At 42.6% G+C, this 19424-nt stretch overlaps 1 protein-coding gene across 1 annotated transcript in view; it reads right to left on the bottom strand.

The window, feature by feature from the left end:
• The window catches only part of LOC146868755 (uncharacterized), a 32143-nt gene extending 15113 nt beyond the window's left edge, over window positions 1-17030 (bottom strand). Inside the window, exons 1-3 of the mRNA XM_085624158.1 lie at window positions 16907-17030; window positions 16385-16449; window positions 2104-2252 (exon numbers count right to left, since the gene is read on the bottom strand). Coding sequence (XP_085480284.1) covers window positions 2104-2252; window positions 16385-16449; window positions 16907-17030 — 338 coding nt within the window. The remainder of the gene's footprint in view (window positions 1-2103; window positions 2253-16384; window positions 16450-16906) is intronic.
• Between the last annotated feature and the right edge of the window lie 2394 nt (window positions 17031-19424).

Raw genomic sequence — 19424 nt, 5'->3', positions numbered from 1 at the left:
TTTCAGTGGCTTAGGGAGGGGCAGCAAAGGGTTTAATTACAAGGGTAAGGCGGGGGAACCAAGCAGCGCGGGAGGAGGTTTTTGCAGATAAAAATGGAGTCGGTCGGATAGAGTACATTGCCCCCATGTGTCTTCAATTATGGTCGGCGTGGGTTACTCAGATGAGGCAATGCAGTATGTTCAGTGGTTTTTTTGGGAATATTAGCAACTTTTCCTTGCATGTTCTATGGTTGTTATAGGTTTTTGTTGTTGTTTTGGATGGGGGAGGATGTAAATAACAGGAGGGTAGAGGTTGGGAAATAGTATGTGAATTATAATTTGAGTAACGGACGGATATTAGAGGAGAATTAACAGATGTCAGATTTTGAGGGCACTATGGAGCTATAGCAAGAGGCAGCAGTTATTTGCGCTACGAGGCCATAACAGTCCCAGAAGTGTGTTATGCAAAAACTGAGTACCATAGGAAGCAGTGCAATTTTACCCCTTCTTTACTCTTTTATAGACCCGCCCTCTTATTTGTATACAACTTAGAGCACCGTCATCACCATTGAAGATAAGGAGGGAAAATAAAGAGCAGGGCAAAGAAGGAAGGCGAGAACGCAAAGATTAATAAGAACAGAGGATGAGAAAAGAAAAAAAAGAAAAACTGACAAGAGCCAGTAATGGCAGGAAAACGGAAAGGAGATTAAAAGAGTTCAAGTGTAAGAATAAATAAATAAGAAAGGTGGGCAGAAGAGAAGAGAAAGGCAGAAATAAAAAGATTAAGATGAAAGGAAACAGTGAATACAGACCAAAGGGAACACAGAGAAACAGAGCGGAAAGAATGCAAGAAGAAGACTAAGGAGGTAGGGTCAGCGAGCACCACGTAGGTGAAGGGGTACTGCTCCTGGTAAGTATCAGGGGTGTTATTTGCAGGTCACTGGTTCCCACTCTTGCACAAAGACGCAGATGGTCAATACAGTGACATGTGTAGCCTGCTGGTCACTGGTTCTAAACCCAGCCACACAACAAGGTGGGTAAGTGCACCTATTGCAGAAATCTTGTGACTCCTGCAGGACACAGATTAAAATACCAGAAAGCTCAGTCGGTTATTGCAGTGAATGTTAGTGTGGAACATACTGGTAACCAGTTCCATTGATTGTGAGACAGCTAGCTCACAGCAGTACACTAGCTATGAAGGCGCTACAGCAGTAGGGTCCGACAAATCTGATGCACCGCTACTGCTTGGCAACTTCTACACACTGTCGATCCTACCTACAGTACGTTTCATTAAATCTGGCACTGCTTGACTCTGGTGATCCAGTGCTGGGACGCTTAGAAGCAGGCTGCATCAGATGAGAAGCGCTATTAACAAGCACTGAATGGGCATATGTCCAAGGACAGAGAAGGCATGGTGTTATAATCACCCGTCACGCACTGCAAGCCTATGGTCTAATCTGCAGATACACCTAGTGAGAGGCCAAAAACTAAGGTGGCAGCAATTTAAATTTCCCCTGCATTGCCCTGATTGCAGGAGGCTTGAGGTTAAGTTTCAATCAGAATTATGGCTGAAGTGGAGATGAAAGAAGGACAGATGTGAGAATGGGGAAGAGAAAGGAAAGAAGAAGAAAGACATAGCAAAACAGGAATGGTTTATTATATACGTCACGGGCTGACTTCAGACAATAAAAAATGGCACTAGCTGTTGTAATCCTGCATATTGTCTACATGACAGAAGGTTCTCGGCAGTCTAAAGCACCAAAGATGCTGCTTCTCTGCTGCTATTTATCAACACAGCAGAAGTCTCAGCTGAGCGAGAGAGGGGGCTCGGGGAGAAGCTGATATGGCACTCCTTGTCATTTTTTTGATCCTCTGTGCGATGGCGTTTTGCAAAAAAGCACACGGCCTGCAAATAAAAATAATTGCCCCAACTCCGAAAGCACACACCTAACTTCTCTCCAAAACTGAAACTAAATTGCAGTAATCTTACAAGCGATTGTATCGAACGTCTGGGGGTCTGAAAACCGCAGTGAGCTTGGTGCAGTGCAAATTTAAAGACACAGCACCCCGCGTATAACTGCACATTGTTGAAAGAATCTGCATAGGGGGAAAGGGTTAACAGACCTGCACATGTGGCCGAAGTAGACAGAGGCTGGCAACGGGTGGGTGCTGGTGGTAGGAGGTATCCACAGTGCGAGGTCTTGGCATCTGCCTTCTGCTGTGTACTGAGAAATCCACAGCTCATCTTCTGCTTGGAGGATGGGGGAGGGCTTCTAACGTGAGGAGAGAGGGGGAAAGCCAAAATCATAAAGAGGCAGTGACGGAAGAGAAATTTAAGGTGGGCGTGATATTTGCCTGATGGAGATGCACCCACTGGGTGAATCCCGAACACTTGTAAGCACGAAGGCGGGGGAGGGGCGGAGGCAGGGAGCAAGCGAGAGGAAAGACAGATGGCGCTGAAGGCTGGCGGTTCGCACGTGCACGCTCGCATGAACGCAAGCACTAGGCCAGCCAGCAGCACTTTGAAAACTCACCTACTAAATGTCTCTCCGTGCAGCGCATGCGCGCGGACTCAGCGAGACCTAAAAAGCGCTCTCTTTCTGGACTTCGATCTAGTGAATTTGGTGTGCATCTGTTCAGCGGTTTGGGCTGTAGCTGTGTCTAAAATTCCTAGGAAAAATGTATGGGGAAAATGTGTTGTAGGACCTCCTGTTTTCTCGGCCCCCGCATGACGGATCATCCCGAAACTTTCCATGCATAAACTAGTCAACAAGTAGCACTGCTTTAGAAAGTTTCCTGGAGGTTTGTTTAATGGCGCCTAAGTTATTAGCAAAACAAAAAAGGCATTTTCCTATGGAAACACGATCCTGACTATGACTACCCAGTGGCGACCACCACGGTTCACTGGCATAATATCGAAACAATAAATATAATGCAACAGAAATATTGTGTCAAAAATATCGATCCATGAAATATTGGTGTCCTATACATATAAAGGTAAGGACAAAATATCAAGAAAAAAATATCGCTTAACACTAATATCTAAATAATATGTACAAAAACATAGTTTTTAATGTATAAGTAGTTCAAAATAGTAAATCTTAAATATTTTAATATATAACAGTAATATAATGTGAACTAAATATATTTAAATATTATTTAAAAAATATATAAATATATGCTTATTTAAAGAAAAACACACACATATATAGTATGTGTGTATGTTTAAATACACATAAATTCAGTAAAACTAGTAAAAGATATGAATTTGAATTTATATTATAATTGTCGAACTTTTCCTAAATTCCGTAATATGACAATAATAATAATAATAACAATAATAATAATAATAACAGGCAAGCTTCTAAGGGGCATGGTTACACCCACTGGTGTGTCCCTGCGCTGAGGCACAGACTCGTCAGATGTAAGGAGAGGAGCCGTATGCGCGGAAGAGCCAGGTTTCCAATTTCTTCCGGAAGAGTAACTCCGATGGTTCAGCACGTAGGAAGAGAGGAAGTGCATTCCAGTGCTTGGAGGTCAGATAGCTGAAGGAGCGGGCTCCCATTCTGGCTTTTTTAACTGTAGGGATCTTAACCAAGTAGATTCCGGTTGATCTAAGATGACGAGTTGGAGTGTAGGGAGTGAGCAGATTGTGTAAATAGCTAGGCCCTTTCCCCTGCAAGATGCGGTGGCTAATATACAAGAATTTGAAGAATATTCTCTCCTTAAGTGGTAGCCAGTGTAGGATAGAGAGAGCTTTCCTGGTAGAGGTTCTCCTGGGAATCATCAAAACAAGGCGAGCAGCCGCGTTCTGAATGTATTGAAGACTATGAAGGCGTTTGTTAGTTGCTCCCCGGTATAGAGCATTTCCGTAGTCCAGGTGAGATGTTACTAACGCATGTACTAGGGTTTTCCTGGCAGAGATGGGGGGCATGTCCAGAGTTTTCCGTAATCCTCTCAAAACTCTGAAGCACTTCCACGCCACATTTTTGGTGTGAGCCTCAAAGGAGAGATTGGAGTCTAACCACACACCCAAGTTTTTAACCTGATTGCTTGGGGAGGGGTAGGGGCCCATTATTTGAGGCCATGAAGCCGATGAGCAGATAGAGGGATATTTTCCCACCACTAGAATCTCTGTTTTGCTGCCATTTAGTTTTAGAATATCTATATCTATATCTATATCTAGATATCTATATCTATATCTATATATATCTCTCTCTCTATATATATATATATATTCACTTAAAAAACCATAGGTTTCACACATGTTATAGTTAGGTGGATATTTCACTCGTAAAAAAACAATGAAATTCCCCCGTTATAGTTAGTTCAGATAACTATAACTCGCGCGCCCGCAATCCACTGCTCATGACGTCATATATTACATCACTCATGACATGGTCAGTGGCATCACTCATGACATCACTGATGACATCATCCTTGTGATAGAGTGGCGGTCGCGCGAGTTATAGTTATCTGAACTAACTATAACGGGGGAATTTCATTGTTATTTTACGAGTGAAATATCCACCTAACTATAACATGTGTGAAACCTATGGTTTTTTAAGTGAATTTGCAAAGGTTTTTTCAATGCTAATTCCTAACTATAACGTGTGTGAAACCTATGGTTTTTTCAGTGAATTTGTACGGTTTTTTAAATGCTAATTTATTTATGTATTATTTTTTTTTTTATATATTTATTTTACAATAAACTACGTTTATCGCACCCCGCGAGTTTAAAAAAAAAAAATCGCGGGGTCCTTCAGGGACCCCCTGACAAAGGCTAGGGGGTCAGGAACTCTCTACCCTGCCCCCTTTTCACGTTCGCCACCTTCCTTTTTCACTCTCGCACTGAAAACAAACAAAATGGCGGCCGACACTTCCTGATTTCGACCGATTTGAACGTTGACTAACATGTAACCACCAATCAGAATTACGCTCGCGCACGTTAGGGTGCTCGCACGGTGCGCGCAAGGTGCGCGCACCCTGCGCGCGTATAGATATATATATATATGCTTTTAAATGCTATTTTCTCAGGAAATACTGAACAGATTTACACCAGACCTGCAAAAGGCACTTCCTTGACCTTATGGCTACCTCTCTGCCAAATTTCATGTAATTCTGTTCAGCCGTTCGGGCTGTAGCTGCGACTAAAGATCCTATGGAAAAATGCATGGGGAAAACGTGTTTTGGGACCCCCCCTTTTTCTCGGCCCCCGCTTGACGAATCACCCCGAGACTTTCAGGGTAGGAGCTGAGCGGAGCACCCCATTAGTTTTGAAAATTTTGCGAGGATTCGTCAACCGGCGCCAAAGTTATTCAAAATAGAATTTTCAGATTTCCTATGGAAACTCGGTCCTAACTATAACTATCTACTGGCGACCGCCAGTAGATAATATATATATATATATATATATATATATATTCACTTAAAAAACCATAGGTTTCACACATTTTATAGTTAGCTGGACATTTCCCTCGTAAAAAAACAATGAAATTCCCCCGTTATAGTTAGTGCAGGCAACTATAACTCACGCGACCGCAATCCTCTGCTGATGACGTCAGATATTACATCACTGTATTTAGACACCTATTTACCCATGTCTTCTTCCATTAATCTTTAGCTATACATATATTACAAATATTTATTTTTCAGAAAGACACATATGTAATCAGTGATGTAATATCTGACGTCATCAGCAGAGGATTGTGGTCGCGTGAGTTATAGTTGCCTGCACTAACTATAACGGGGGAATTTCATTGGTTTTTTACGAGGGAAATGTCCAGCTAACTATAACATGTGTGAAACCTATGGTTTTTTAAGTGAATTTGCAAGGTTTTTTAAATGCTAATAACTAACTATAACGTGTGTGAAACCTATGGTTTTTTAAGTGAATTTGTACGGTTTGTTAAATGCTAAGTTATGTATTTATTACTATTTTTGTTTCTGGTTTTTCACCGTGCGCACACGGTGCGCGCACGGTGTGCTTCCAATACCGGGCGCAAGCTGTGGGCACTCGGTGCGCTACGTGCACCGAGCGCCCACGATGCGTTGTGCGTGCCGTGCACGCACGGTGCGCGCACCCCGCGCTTTTTCGTCCAAAAAATAAATGTTTTTTCACCCTTGGGGGTCCTTCAGTGACCCACTGACAAAGGCTAGGGGGTCAGGAACTGTCCACCCTGCCCCCTTTTCACGTTCTCCTCCTTTGTTTTTCACTGCCTCAGACTGCGAGAGACAAAATGGCGGCCGACACTTCCTGATTTCGACCGATTCGAATGTTTACTGACATCTAACAACCAATCAGAATTGCGCTCGCGCACGTCACCGTGCGCGCACCATGCACGCACGGTTCCTAACTATAACGTGTATGAAACCTATGGTTTTTTCAGTGAATATATATATATATATATATATATATATATTTATCTACCTATCTATGGTATGGGTTCTATATACCACAACAACTTGCGTTACAACATGCAAGGCATTTATAGAGGAGACGGTGTACATTTCACTGATGAAGGCAACAGAGTCTTCCTCTTGAACTTTAGACTCTGCATCGGTACTTACTTGTAGGTACCACAAAAAAAACACTTCATAAACACAACGGCTCTTTTTAGAGCCCCCTAATATCTAAACACTTAAATTTGATTTTTACTTCTATTTTTTGTATTGTTTTTTTTCTGCCGTGCGCGTACGGTAAGCTTACCGTACGCGCACCCCGCGATTTTTTTAAAAAAAATTTAAATGTATTTTTCATACTTTTGGGACCTTCTTGGACCCCCTCACAAACGCTAGGGGGTCTGCAACTCTCTTCGTTGCCCCCTTTTCACGTTCTCCTCCTTTGTTTATCAGTGTGAGACACACAAAATGGCGGCCGACACTTCCTGATTTCGACCGAGTCGAATGTTTACAGTCATGTAACCACCAATCAGAATTGATGTCGCGCACGGCAGCGTGCGCGTACGGTAAGCTTACCCTACGCGCTCGGAGCGCGCTTATAGATATATATGTTGATTTAAATGCTATTTTCTCAGGAACTACTGAACAGATTTACACCAGACCTGCAAAAGGCACATCCCTGACCTGAGGACAACCTCTCTGCCAAATTTCAAGTAATTCTGTTCAGCCATTCGGACTGTAGCTTGGACTAAAGGTCCTATGGAAAAATGGATGGGGAAAACACGTTTTGGGACCCCCCTTTTTCTCAGCCCCCGCTTGGTGAATCCCCCCGAGACTTTCAGGGTAGGAGCGGAGCGGAGCGCCCCACCTATTTTGAAAATTTCGCGAGGATTCGTCAATCGGCGCCAAAGTTATTCAAAATAGAATGTTGCGGATTTCCTATGGAAACACGGTCCTAACTATAACTATCTACTGGCGACCGCCAGTAGATAATATATATATATATATATATATATATATATATACATAGATATATATATAGATATAGATATATCTAGATATTCCTAATAACTTTGGTGCTGTTTGACGAATATTCGTGAAATTTTCAAAACTAGTGGGGCACTCCAGTCAGCTCCTGTCTTGAGAGTTTCAGGGTGATTAGTCAAGCGGGGGCTGAGAAAAAAGGGGGGCCCCAAAACGCATTTTCCCCATGTTATTTCCCATAGGAAACTTTAGACAAAGCTGCAGCCCGAACTGCTGAACGGATTTACACCAAATTTGGCAAAAAGGTAGCCCTTGGTTCAGAAAGGGCCCTTTTTGTTAAATGGTGGAAATCCGTTCAGTAGTTCTTGAGAAATTCAAAAAAGAAAAAAATATTGAGATCTGGGTGGAGCCGAACCCTCCCAGCACGAGCATGGCTCTGATTGGCTGCCAACACTTCAAACCAGGAAGTGTTGGCAGCAATCTTGTGCTCGGACTGAGGGAGAAAGAAAAAAGTAAAATAAAGATTAAAAGTACAAGAAAAGGGGGCAGGTTAAAAACACCCTAACCCCCAGGCCTGTGAGTGGGTAAGTACACACATGTCACATCAGGCCCACCCCCTCCCTGCACTACTGTGCAAACGCGCCCCCTTGTGTGTTGTAAATTGGGGGATTAACTCCCCTTGAGTCCCGAGGGTCCCTGGGGGCCAACTAGCCCATGAGCTACCTCCAGTAAGCGCCACAGAGCAGCATTGCAGAGAGGTGGTCCAAGGCCACGCCCCCTTTTTACACCACTCTGCAAGGCAGCTCTGTGGCGCTTATAGTCATCTCATTGTCACTACCCATCCACTCCTTCAATCACCCAGCCAGCACCATGTACTTATCCAATCACTAACACATGCACTGCTACAATTTCCCCTGAGCACTACTGATGCAGTCCAGCCATCTCCTTGTCACTACCCATGCACTCTTCCAATCACCCAGCCAGTTATATTCTCCTTATCTAATCACTGTGCCAAAACAAAAGTGCTTATACATTCACCAAGCACTCTCCTTGCAGTACTATAATCATCCAGTCAGTACCCATGTACTCATGCAATGACTCAGGCACTAACAAATGCACTGCTTCAATCCCCTGAGCACTACTGATGCAGTCCAGCCATCTCCTTGTCACTACCCATGCACTCCTTCAATCACCCAGCGAGCATCATGTACTTATCTAATCACTCCGCCAAAACCCAAGCACTTGTAAATTCACCATACACACTCCTTGCAGTACTCTAATCATCCAGTCACTACCCATATACTCATGCAATGACGCAGGCACTAATACATGCACTGCTACAATCCCCTGAGCACTACTGATGCAGTCCAGCCATGTCCTTGTTACTACCCATGAACTCCTCCAATCACACAGCCAGTTCCATGTCCTTATCTAATGACTGTGCCTAAACACAAGCACTTATAAATACACCATGAACTCTCCTTGCTGTACTCTAATCATCCAGTCAATACCCATGTACTCCTGAAATGACCCAGGCACTAACACATGCATGGCTACAATCCCCTGATCACCACTGATGCAGTCCAGCCATCTCCTTGTCACTACCCATGCACTCCTCCAGTCACCCAGCCAGCACCATGTACTTATCCAATCACTCTGCCAAAACCCAAGCACTTAAGAATTAACCATGCACTCTCCTTGCAGTACTCTAATCATCCAGTCAGTACCCATGTACTTATGCAATGGCCAAGGCACTAACACATGCACTGCTACAATCCACTGAGCGCTACTGATGCAGTCCAGCCATCTCCTTGTCACTACCCATGCACTCCTTCAATCACCCAGCCAGTTCCATGTACTTATCCAATCACTCCGCCAAAACCCAAGCACTTATATATTCACCATGCACTCTCCTTACAGTTCTCTAATCCTCCAGTTACTACCCATGTACTCATGCAATGACCCAGGCACTAACACAAGTACTGCTACATTCCCCTGAGGACTACTGATGCTGTCCAGCCATCTCCTTGTCACTACCCATGCACTCCTCCAATCACGCAGCGAGCACCATCTACTTATCTAATCACTCCGCCAAAACCCAAGCACTTATAAATTCACCATGCACTCTCCTTGCAGTCCGCTAATCATCCAGTCAGTACCCATGTACTTATGCAATGACCCAGGTACTAACACATGCACTGCTACAATCCCCTGATCACTACTGATGCAGTCCAGCCATCACCCTGTCACTACCCTTGCACTCCTCCAGGCACCCAGCGAGCACCATGTACTTATCCAATCACTCTGCCAAAACCCAAGGACTTATAAATTCCCCATGCACTCTCCTTGCAGTACTCTAATCATCCAGTCAGTAGCCATGTACTTATGCAATGACCCAGGCACTAATACATGCACTGCTAAAATCCCTTGAGCACTACTGATGCAGTCCAGCCATCTCCTTGTCACTACCCATGCACTTCTCCAATCACTCAGCCAGTTCCATGTCCTTATCTAATCACTGCGCCAAAACACAAGCACTTATAAATTCACCATGCACTCTTCTTCGTCTTTCCGGACTTCTGTTGCCTCTCTTTTCATTTCTCTTGCTTCTTTCTGCACTTTTCTTCCTCTTTCTTCACATGTCCTACCTTTGTAGGCATAGTTAGAAATTAGCATTTAAAAAGCCTTGAAAATTCACTGAAAAAACCATAGGTTTCAGGGACGTTATAGTTAGAAATTAGCATTTAAAAAACCCTTGAAATTCACTGAAAAAATCATAGGTTTCAGGGACGTTATAGTTAGAAATTAGCATTTAAAAAACCTTAGAAATTCACTGAAAAAACCACAGGTTTCAGGGACGTTATAGTTAGTTGGACATTTCACTTGTACAAAACCAGAGAGATTCAGCTGTTATAGTTAGTTCAGCTAACTATAACTCGCGCCCCCGCAATGCACTGCTGATGACGTCACATATTACATCATTCATGACATGGTCAGTGACATCACTGATGACATCACTGATGACATCTCAAATGACATCAGTGATGACATCACTGATTACATCATCCACGTGATAATCTGATGCACCTCCTCATACCCTAATATAACCTTTGATACACCCACTCTAAAATACAGACTACCGTTTTCGAAACCATAGACACACCAATACCAGTTAGTACATACCCACTCCCTAATTCCTAGGTCTACACACACATCCACTCATTCACCCCTACAGTCACTCATATATGCAGTCAACCGTCAATATGACATTGTCATATGCACTCACATATCAATACAGACACTCACACACCGCCACTCATCCATAGAGTTGCTCACACACCTAGTCAGTCATGCAAAGAATCAATCACACTCCCATTTACTCACCTATACAGGTATACACACACCACCTCACTTATTCAAACATATACTAACACATACTTACACTAGTATACAATAACTAATACAAGTACACACTGATCCATACAACCACTCTCACAATCACTCACCCTCACATATAGTCATTTATACACTCCAACACTCACATAAACTGCCTTTCACATATGCAGTTACTCACACATGTACCACTGAGGCATCTATTCACTCACCAACACACCCATACACACAATCACCCACCCATACAGCCTGTCACAGATGCACTCTTGAACCCATACACCCAGTGAATCATCCACTCACACATCTATGCACAGAGAGTCACAGCCCCCCACCCACCCACACAGTCACTCAGGCACCCATACAGATACTCAGATAACCAATCAATAACTCACATAGATCATCACTCAGCTACTCACCAACCCATGCAACCACTTACACACCAACTGACAAACTATACTGTGTGAATGTCTGTATCAGTCACTAACCCATGCATTCAGTAAGACACATTTAATCACTCACTTATACAGTCAGTCAAGCACCTACTAAATCATGCATCCACATACTTATACACCCACTCATTCTTCAATACACCTTGGCATATATTTTAAACACATTTAAACTTTATAGAAACACACAGTCACTGACTGGATGAAGTCATCAGTGATGTCATCAGTAAAGTCATTTGAGATGTCATCAATGAGGTCACTGACCATGTCATGAATGATGTAATATGTGACGTCATCAGCAGTGCATTGCGGGGGCGCTAGTTATAGTTAGCTGGCCGAATTTCTCTGCTTTTGTATGAGTGAAATGTCCAACTAACTATTATGTCCCTGAAACCTGTGGTTTTTTCAGTGAATATATGTACGCGTCAGGCTGATCCGGATGGTGGGAGTGTTCGCTGGTGCCTGATGGTTGATTTCTGTTTCCCGAGTGTGCCCTCGTTTGCTGAGCAACGGTTTTTTGATGGTTGATCATGCCGGCTTCGGGCGTGGAGGGCTGCACCACCCAAAGTATTTGTATGGGGCCACGGACCGCAAACTTTTTCGACGCCCTATTGTGGGTAGACAAGCGTGGGTATTCCAGGCACAACAGACACTTTGCGGCTCATTGGAGGGACGATTTCTGAAATACATTGACTCTATCCCATTGGGGTCAAAATGCAGGCTACAGCACTATAAATCCCAGAGGGCACTGGGGACTCAATCGAGTAGCTCATCGACTGCAATTATTTAAAAAAATGTCTGTAGCAGCGCAAATCAAATAAGTGATGGCCTATGATTAAGGCATGTTTTCCGAAACCCGTCAGGCTGATCCGGATGGTGGGAGTGTTCGCTGGTGCCTGATGGTTGATTTTTTTCCCCGAGTGCACCCTCGTTTGCTGAGCAACTGTTTTTTGATATATATATATAATTACATACATTTACAAAAAATAAAAGAATTACAAAAAAAACTGCAATCAAATTGTACATAATACTTCAAATATCTTAAAAATGACATACGTTTATATATAAAAATATATAATTAAATACACAAATACATAATAATATATATTTAAAAAATACTAACAAATCTATTAAACTCTAGGAATGCTTAATATACTATTCCCACTCCAATCTTTGCAACAGTATGGAAAGCTTTGGTGTCAGGAGGGGTATATTTACTATTCCCACTCCAGTCATTGCAACAGTGAGGAAAGCGGTGACTTCAGGAGGGATAACATTTTCTATTCCCACTCCAGTCGGAGAAACAGTAGGAAAAGCGTTGGATTCAGGAGGGGTAAAATGTACTATTCCCACTCCAATTGGTGCAACAGCAGGGAAAGCGTTGGAATCAGAAGGGGTACAACTTATTAGTCCCACTCCAATTGGTACAACAGTAGGAAAGTTTTGGACAAAGGAGAGGTAAAATGTACTACTCCCACTCCAATCAGTGCAAAAGTAGGGGAAGCGTTGGACTCAGGAGGGGTAAGATTTACTATTCTCACTTCATTCAGTACAACAGCAGGGAAAGCGTTGGATACTGGAGGGGTAAAATTTTCTATTTCCACTTCAGTCTATGGAACAGTACGGAAAGCGTTGGACTCCAGAGGGGTACAATTTACAATTCCCACTCCAGTCTGTGCAAGAGTAGGGAAAACATTAGACCACAAACGGATAAAATTTACTATTCTCACTCCAGTCTGTGCAAAACTGGAGAAAGATTAGTCCCATTCAAACAAATACCATATTTAAACAACTCTATTAAATAACTAAAAGTATAAAATTCTAAATATAAAAATTATATGTCTAAATTGTGACACATATAAAAAAATTACATAATTATTATAATTGTTATTAATTATTATCAATTAAACCGACAATTATTAATGTAATTAAAATGTCACATTATATCCCCACATATATTACAGCCAACAAATGTAATTGATATAAAAATGTATTACATAATTCATATATCAAGTAATAAATAAAACAGTTTTTAATAAATTAATAAATAATTTAAATGTATTACTACTTAAATAACTTCCCACCCTATTATTCTGCAAACACAACAAAACACACCTAACATATAATATAAACAAATGTAAACATTAAATATTTTAGAAAAGTATCAATAAATTAATAAATTAAAAATTTCATTTAAAATTAATAACTAATTAGGAATTAATTAGGTTATTAACTCCCACATTCCTCTACAAACTAAACAACCCACACCTAAAATGTAACTTATCAATTATGATAACTTCACTGTTTACATAATAATCAATGACATAATTAATAATAAATTAAAAACTAGTTATCAGTAAATTATTTCTTAATTAACTTCCCACTTTGTACCCCTAAAAACACAACCCACACTCAAAATACATCTTACAAAATATAATAATTACGCAATTTACGCAGTTAATTATCAATTAAATAATTAATAATTATATAGTCATTAATTAATTATACATAATTAAGTTCCCACCCTTAACCCCTACAAACTCAAGAAGCACCTGAAATATAACAAAAAAATATTAATTACAAAGTTTACATTATTTTCAATTACATAATTAATATTAATTAAAAAAATAATTATTAATGAACTATAAGTAATTAACTTCCCTCCCTTTGCCCCTACAAAACCAACAATGTACCTAAAATGTAACTTAAAAAATTAATTAATCACACAATTTACATAAGTAATTATAAAATAAATAATTAATATTCATTCATATTAATTATTAATTAATTATAATTAATTTACTTCCCTTCCTACAAGCCCCACAACCCGCACCTAAAATATAACTTTAAAAAAACGTAATTGCACAATTTACATAACTAATTATTAATTACATAATTAATATTAATTCAAATTAATTATTATTTAACTATCATTAATTTACTTCCCACCCTTTACCACTACAAACACCACAACCCGCAAGTTGTCGAATTAAAAAATCTGAACTGTAAGGATGTTCAGAAGTTCTGAGAGTCAGCGGGGAGAATGCAATTCCCAGCATCCAAAGACTATGGTGCCGATTAGGATCCTGGAAAAAATTTCCCCAACCGAATTGAATCTGGACTTTTTTCCGTACAAATGGTAAAAGCGCCGTACAAACTGCCAAGTACGATTCGTATGGGAAAAAGTCCATACAAATCGCATTGGGAAAATTCCCCCACACGTCCTCGGGTCTGGAAAAGTCTCCGACACGTCCCCGGACATTTTTACGTACAAATGGGAAAACTGAAGTCCAAATGCGCAAGTACGATCCGTCCCATCCGTCCGATTGTACAACTGTATGGAAAAAAGACCGTCCGGAGCGAACTCCCATAGCAACCATGGAGATGTCCAAACAAGTGCCCGGTACGCGCCGTACCCCCCCCCGCCCCCCGTATGTACGGAGCGTACCCCCCAGCCCCCCGTATGTACGGAGCGTACCCCCATACCCCCCAGCCCCCCGTATGTACGGAGCGTACCCCCCAGCCCCCCGTATGTACGGATCGTACCCCCATACCCCCCAGCCCCGTATGTACGGAGCGTACCCCCCAGCCCCCTGTATGTACAGAGCGTACCCCCGTACCCCCCAGCCCCCCGTATGTACGGAGCGTACCCCCCAGCCCCCCGTATGTACAGAGCATACCCCCACCCCCGTATGTACGGTACGGACCCCCAGCGCGTAGCGCTGGGGGTCTGCACCGTACATACGGGGGTGGGGGTACGCTCCGTACATACAGGGGGCTGGGGGGTACGGGGGTACGCTCCGTACATACGGGGGGCTGGGGGGTATGGGGGTACGCTCCGTGCATACGGGGGCGGGGGGGTGTACGGCGCGTACCGGGCCCCCTAATCAGCTCGCATCGCTGCGTACTTAGCTTTTCCGGCACTTTTTAGGTGCCGTAAAAATTTTCCCATCCGGACTGCAGTCGGTGCGAATCGTAATTGCTGGTACGTAAAAACATGCCTAACTCCGTCCGGACGTCACGTCCGCGGTGTCCCGGATCACATTTGTATGTATTTTTCTGTCGGTTGGTCTTTTTTCCGATTCGTACGGAAATGGTGTTTCCGTACGAATCGTAATTGCATGTTTGTAAAGTTTTACAACCCGGTACGAGTCGGACGGAGAAAAAGCTCCGACCTACGGTTTGTACCGGGATTTTCCAGGATCGTAATCGGCCCCTATGTCTTTGTTGACACCCCAGCCACAAGTTCCAAAGAACAAACATGGTCATGTTGCACCCAAAACACACAAAGTACAGAGGGGTGAGAGGATAAACCCTCTTCGACCTCCCGCTCAATAATTAAATATTACTAAAAGAAGAGGGATTAAAAAGCTACGTGGAGATGAATAAGTGTGTGGAAATGCACCAATTTTATAAAACTGCTTCATCATAGGGCTGCTCACACACCTCCGCACCAGCCAAACGCTGGAGGTGGAGCAATAGGGAAGGGAAGACAATACAACACACAGTGTGAAGTGGAACCATAGGTGAGCTAGCAGTGCAGAACAAGTGATAGTAAGTGATATAAAACATGGTACCGGGAGATCCTTATTACAATTTAAATATTAGGTGCCCCATCCAAAATTTTCAAAACAAAAACGTGGGTGGCAGGTTGGAGAGCTTATAATGAGGTTCCAAACCCCCCACTCTGCATAAATGTCGACATGTTTCAGCCAGCACTAAATAATAACCGGCTTTCCTCAGGACTTCTCACCACTAAAATCCGTAGGTGCAGAATCTTCCTCCTCAAAATTTAGAGGAAAAAAGGAAAATATCATCTTAAGTGGAGTCCCTCGCCTTTCGAGAGGAACCTATAACGATTAAAAACATAATAATAAACATAAATTTAATAGTGAGATGTACTCAATCCCACTATGTGTAACAATAAATGTCATTGATATGGTGAATCATGCCCAAACACACATACAAAATCTCCACTGAAGCATACTCACACCTCCCCTCAAAAAAGGATTAGGGTGGTTGCTTCCAATCCTAATGCCCTATAGCAGTTGTAGCTACCGGCCAATACACTCCATTCAAAAAGTTTTCAAATCAGGAGGTGTGGTTATTTGCATTAACCTACTAAACATTGCTCAGAACACCACAAGTATACCCGGCACCGCTCACTGCGCCAAACTTACCGAGTTTATTAAATTCGTAAACTCGAAATGGCGGGGGAGTGAGAACAGCTGCCCGCACGCACTCTCTGTAAAGAAAAAGAATGTGATAGAAAAATAGTCATTAAAAAAATATGAAAATATGTTGCACAATAGTAGGACTTTTATTATGAAGAGCCTAGCGACCTCTTACACATCAGATGAATTTAGGTTTGTGTACTCTCGCCCTGTTCAAGTGCGCCCTATCTCTCACTCAAAGAGAAACCTCCTTGTTAGATATAGATTAGGAACAAGGGTCATCTGTATTACGGAGCACAGCCCCGAGTCTTCCGACACTCTTAGTCGTCTCATTCTAGGGTGGAGTGCTACCAAACTTTCTCAATAAATGGAGATATCCTGCTGATCTCAAGATGCCAGTGAGACTAAAACCCCCATCTGTGTGAGAGGCTAAGGACCCATGTCAAGCGCCCCACCATTAGCGAAATTCAGTTATGGTCTGACAACCAACTGCGCAGCACCTCCAAATGCCCCCTGCGTCCCGCTTACTGCTTTCAAGGTCAACTGTTTGCCACCGTATTTCATCTCTCCTGCTCCGCCGTGTAGGGTACTGCAATGGCGTTCTCTCGATACTTTTGAGGGAGTCCAGGCCATGCCCCTCACGGTGCGTCATCCCTCGTGATCCACTAACAACACAGGCGTCTCAAAGAAACACTAGAGCGCTCAGAGAAACTTGAGCGCTCCTTCTCGGGTATTAAACTGAAGGACCCCGGTTCGAGTCCCCATCACTACCACTACATTCTGCCTAGTCAAAAAAAAATTAAATGTATATATTGAGATAATATTTCTCTGTTTTTTATATTCGTTAATTATTTGAATATATTGGAACTCAAATATATATTGCAACACCTCCCCAACAGTCGGGCACATCATTTTTTTATGAGAAAGGAGCCAGACTAACTAAATTGGTTTCAGATGCCTCATTCTGCCACACAACTAAATCGGGGTAGTATGGACTAAAGGGAGTAACTAGACTAATAAATACTAGGCATGTAGTGGGTAAACCATACACAGAACTAGAACAACTAGAGATGAGTTAGAACCCAGAAAGACCCAATCAGGGAAAAATTGAACTGTCTCCACAAAGGGCCCTAGATGTAATCAGAGTGTAATATGGTCTTCTATCTATCGCACTAGTAGGTTGGAAGTCTTTTTTATCTTATTAGTAGAGGCCCGAATCAGAGGAAAAGAGGATAGAAAAAAACAATGATATTCCATACTATACAATCTAGTATCTCTGATGATCCCAAGGGAGAACTACATAGGCCTGAGCCAAAATTCCGTTCCGCTCGCGGAAATTGCGATAATTTGGCATTTTTGCGTTCTGCAGAAAGCGCGAAAATGTCAAAATTTCCGCAATCCGCATTTTACCAGTAATTTTTTTCTTGCTCGCGCTGTAAAAACATACATTCTCGCGTGCGCGCGATCGCCTTACCTGAATCCCCGCGTTCGCCGACAAGTTTTCCCGATCCGGTCGCGTTCTCCACGAGATGTTGGATTGTTGGTAGCCATTTGTGCTGTCTCGTGACAGTTCGCGCCCGCATTAACGTAATTTGTCGCGTGATCACATCATTTGTCGTTTGATCACGTCTTTCTTCTCACGATCATGCACCGCGAGAGTATGAGAAGATTGAGATCTCGAACACGTCATTCTCCACCGCGAGCAAGAGCGTGAGGACGCGGGCATGTCATATCGAACGCGAGCGGGCAGGACAAGTGAAAACAAGATGGCCGCGCCCGTGAGCAACCGCATGGGTAAGTTGGCGAGCCGCGATCACGCAAAAAATACCGCGAACAGGCGGGAAAAAAACTTCTGCGTCTTCGCGATATTTCCAGCGTGTTAGCGGAGATTTTCAACATTTTCACGATATGTTTGCGAAAGTGAATTTCGCAAATTCCGCCCACCCCTAGTACTACACCGTGTTATGCAGAAATGCTATCCAATGCGGCTCAAGGATTATAGAGGCTATTCCAGGGGATATCATCATTTAATCCCCTGATGGAACTCTGAGATCTATAAATTTATTTCTGTTCACGTGCTCTTTCTGGATTACCGCTGCTCAAGTTGATGTTCGGTTTGTCTATCACAGTCCAGAAGAAGTCCTCAGCCGAGTGCTTCTTCTCTTTAAAATGATTAGTCAATCTACTTGTTGTCCGTTGACATCTGAAGGTCGACCTATGCTCCATGACCCTTATCTTTACCCGTCTGGTAGTCATACCAAGGTATAGTAGATCACAGGGGCATTTCAACAAGTAAATTACGTAGGAGGAATTACAGTTTGTGTGACTCCTTTGTTCCCAAGGGTGGGGCAGCCCTAAGTCTATACTTTTTGGATTTGCTGTTAGATGACAAACATCGCACATCCCACATCTTGTGTGCCCTGAGACTGGGGGAAGAAACCATCTCTGATTCTCACCACCTGTTTCCTCTTGCCTGTTTCTGGTTGTTCTAGGTCTTGTGTGAACCAGAATAGCTTTGATATTCTGGCTCCTCTTAAATGAAAACAGGGGCTTCTCAAAGGCAAGTCCCTTAGAATTTAAAATTCTTCAGTTTCTCAAAATGATTTTTTGAATGTCATTTGAGGCTGTGTTGAATGTAGTCACACAGACTGTTCTCTCAGTGGATGTTTTTTCATTAGACTCAAGAAGCGCCTCGCGTGGCAGTTGGGCGCTCTTTTCTTTGCCCTTCGCACTACTCTTGAGGGGTAGTCCCTTTGCAGAAGTTTATTTTCAAGGGTTTCAGCTTCCAACTTGAAGTCTGTGCGACTTAAACAATTTCGCCGAAGTCGCAAAAATTGACCACCAGGAAGGTTTTCCATTAGGGATTTAGGGTGGAATCTTTTGAGTGACAATAAACTGTTTCTGTCTGTGGGCTAATGAAACATTCTTGTATGTAGGCAGCTGCTTTCACAAAAAATAGTCAAATCCAAAAATGGGAGACTGTCCTTCGAGATAGTGGACGTGAAGAGAAATAAGGGATTCCTACTATTCAACCACGTCAGAAAAT

This window comes from Triturus cristatus, chromosome 1_2 (assembly GCF_964204655.1).
Source record: "Triturus cristatus chromosome 1_2, aTriCri1.1, whole genome shotgun sequence".
Taxonomy (NCBI): domain Eukaryota; kingdom Metazoa; phylum Chordata; class Amphibia; order Caudata; family Salamandridae; genus Triturus; species Triturus cristatus.
The sequence above is the reverse complement of the archived record's forward strand: the minus strand, read 5'-3'. Positions and strand labels throughout refer to the sequence as shown.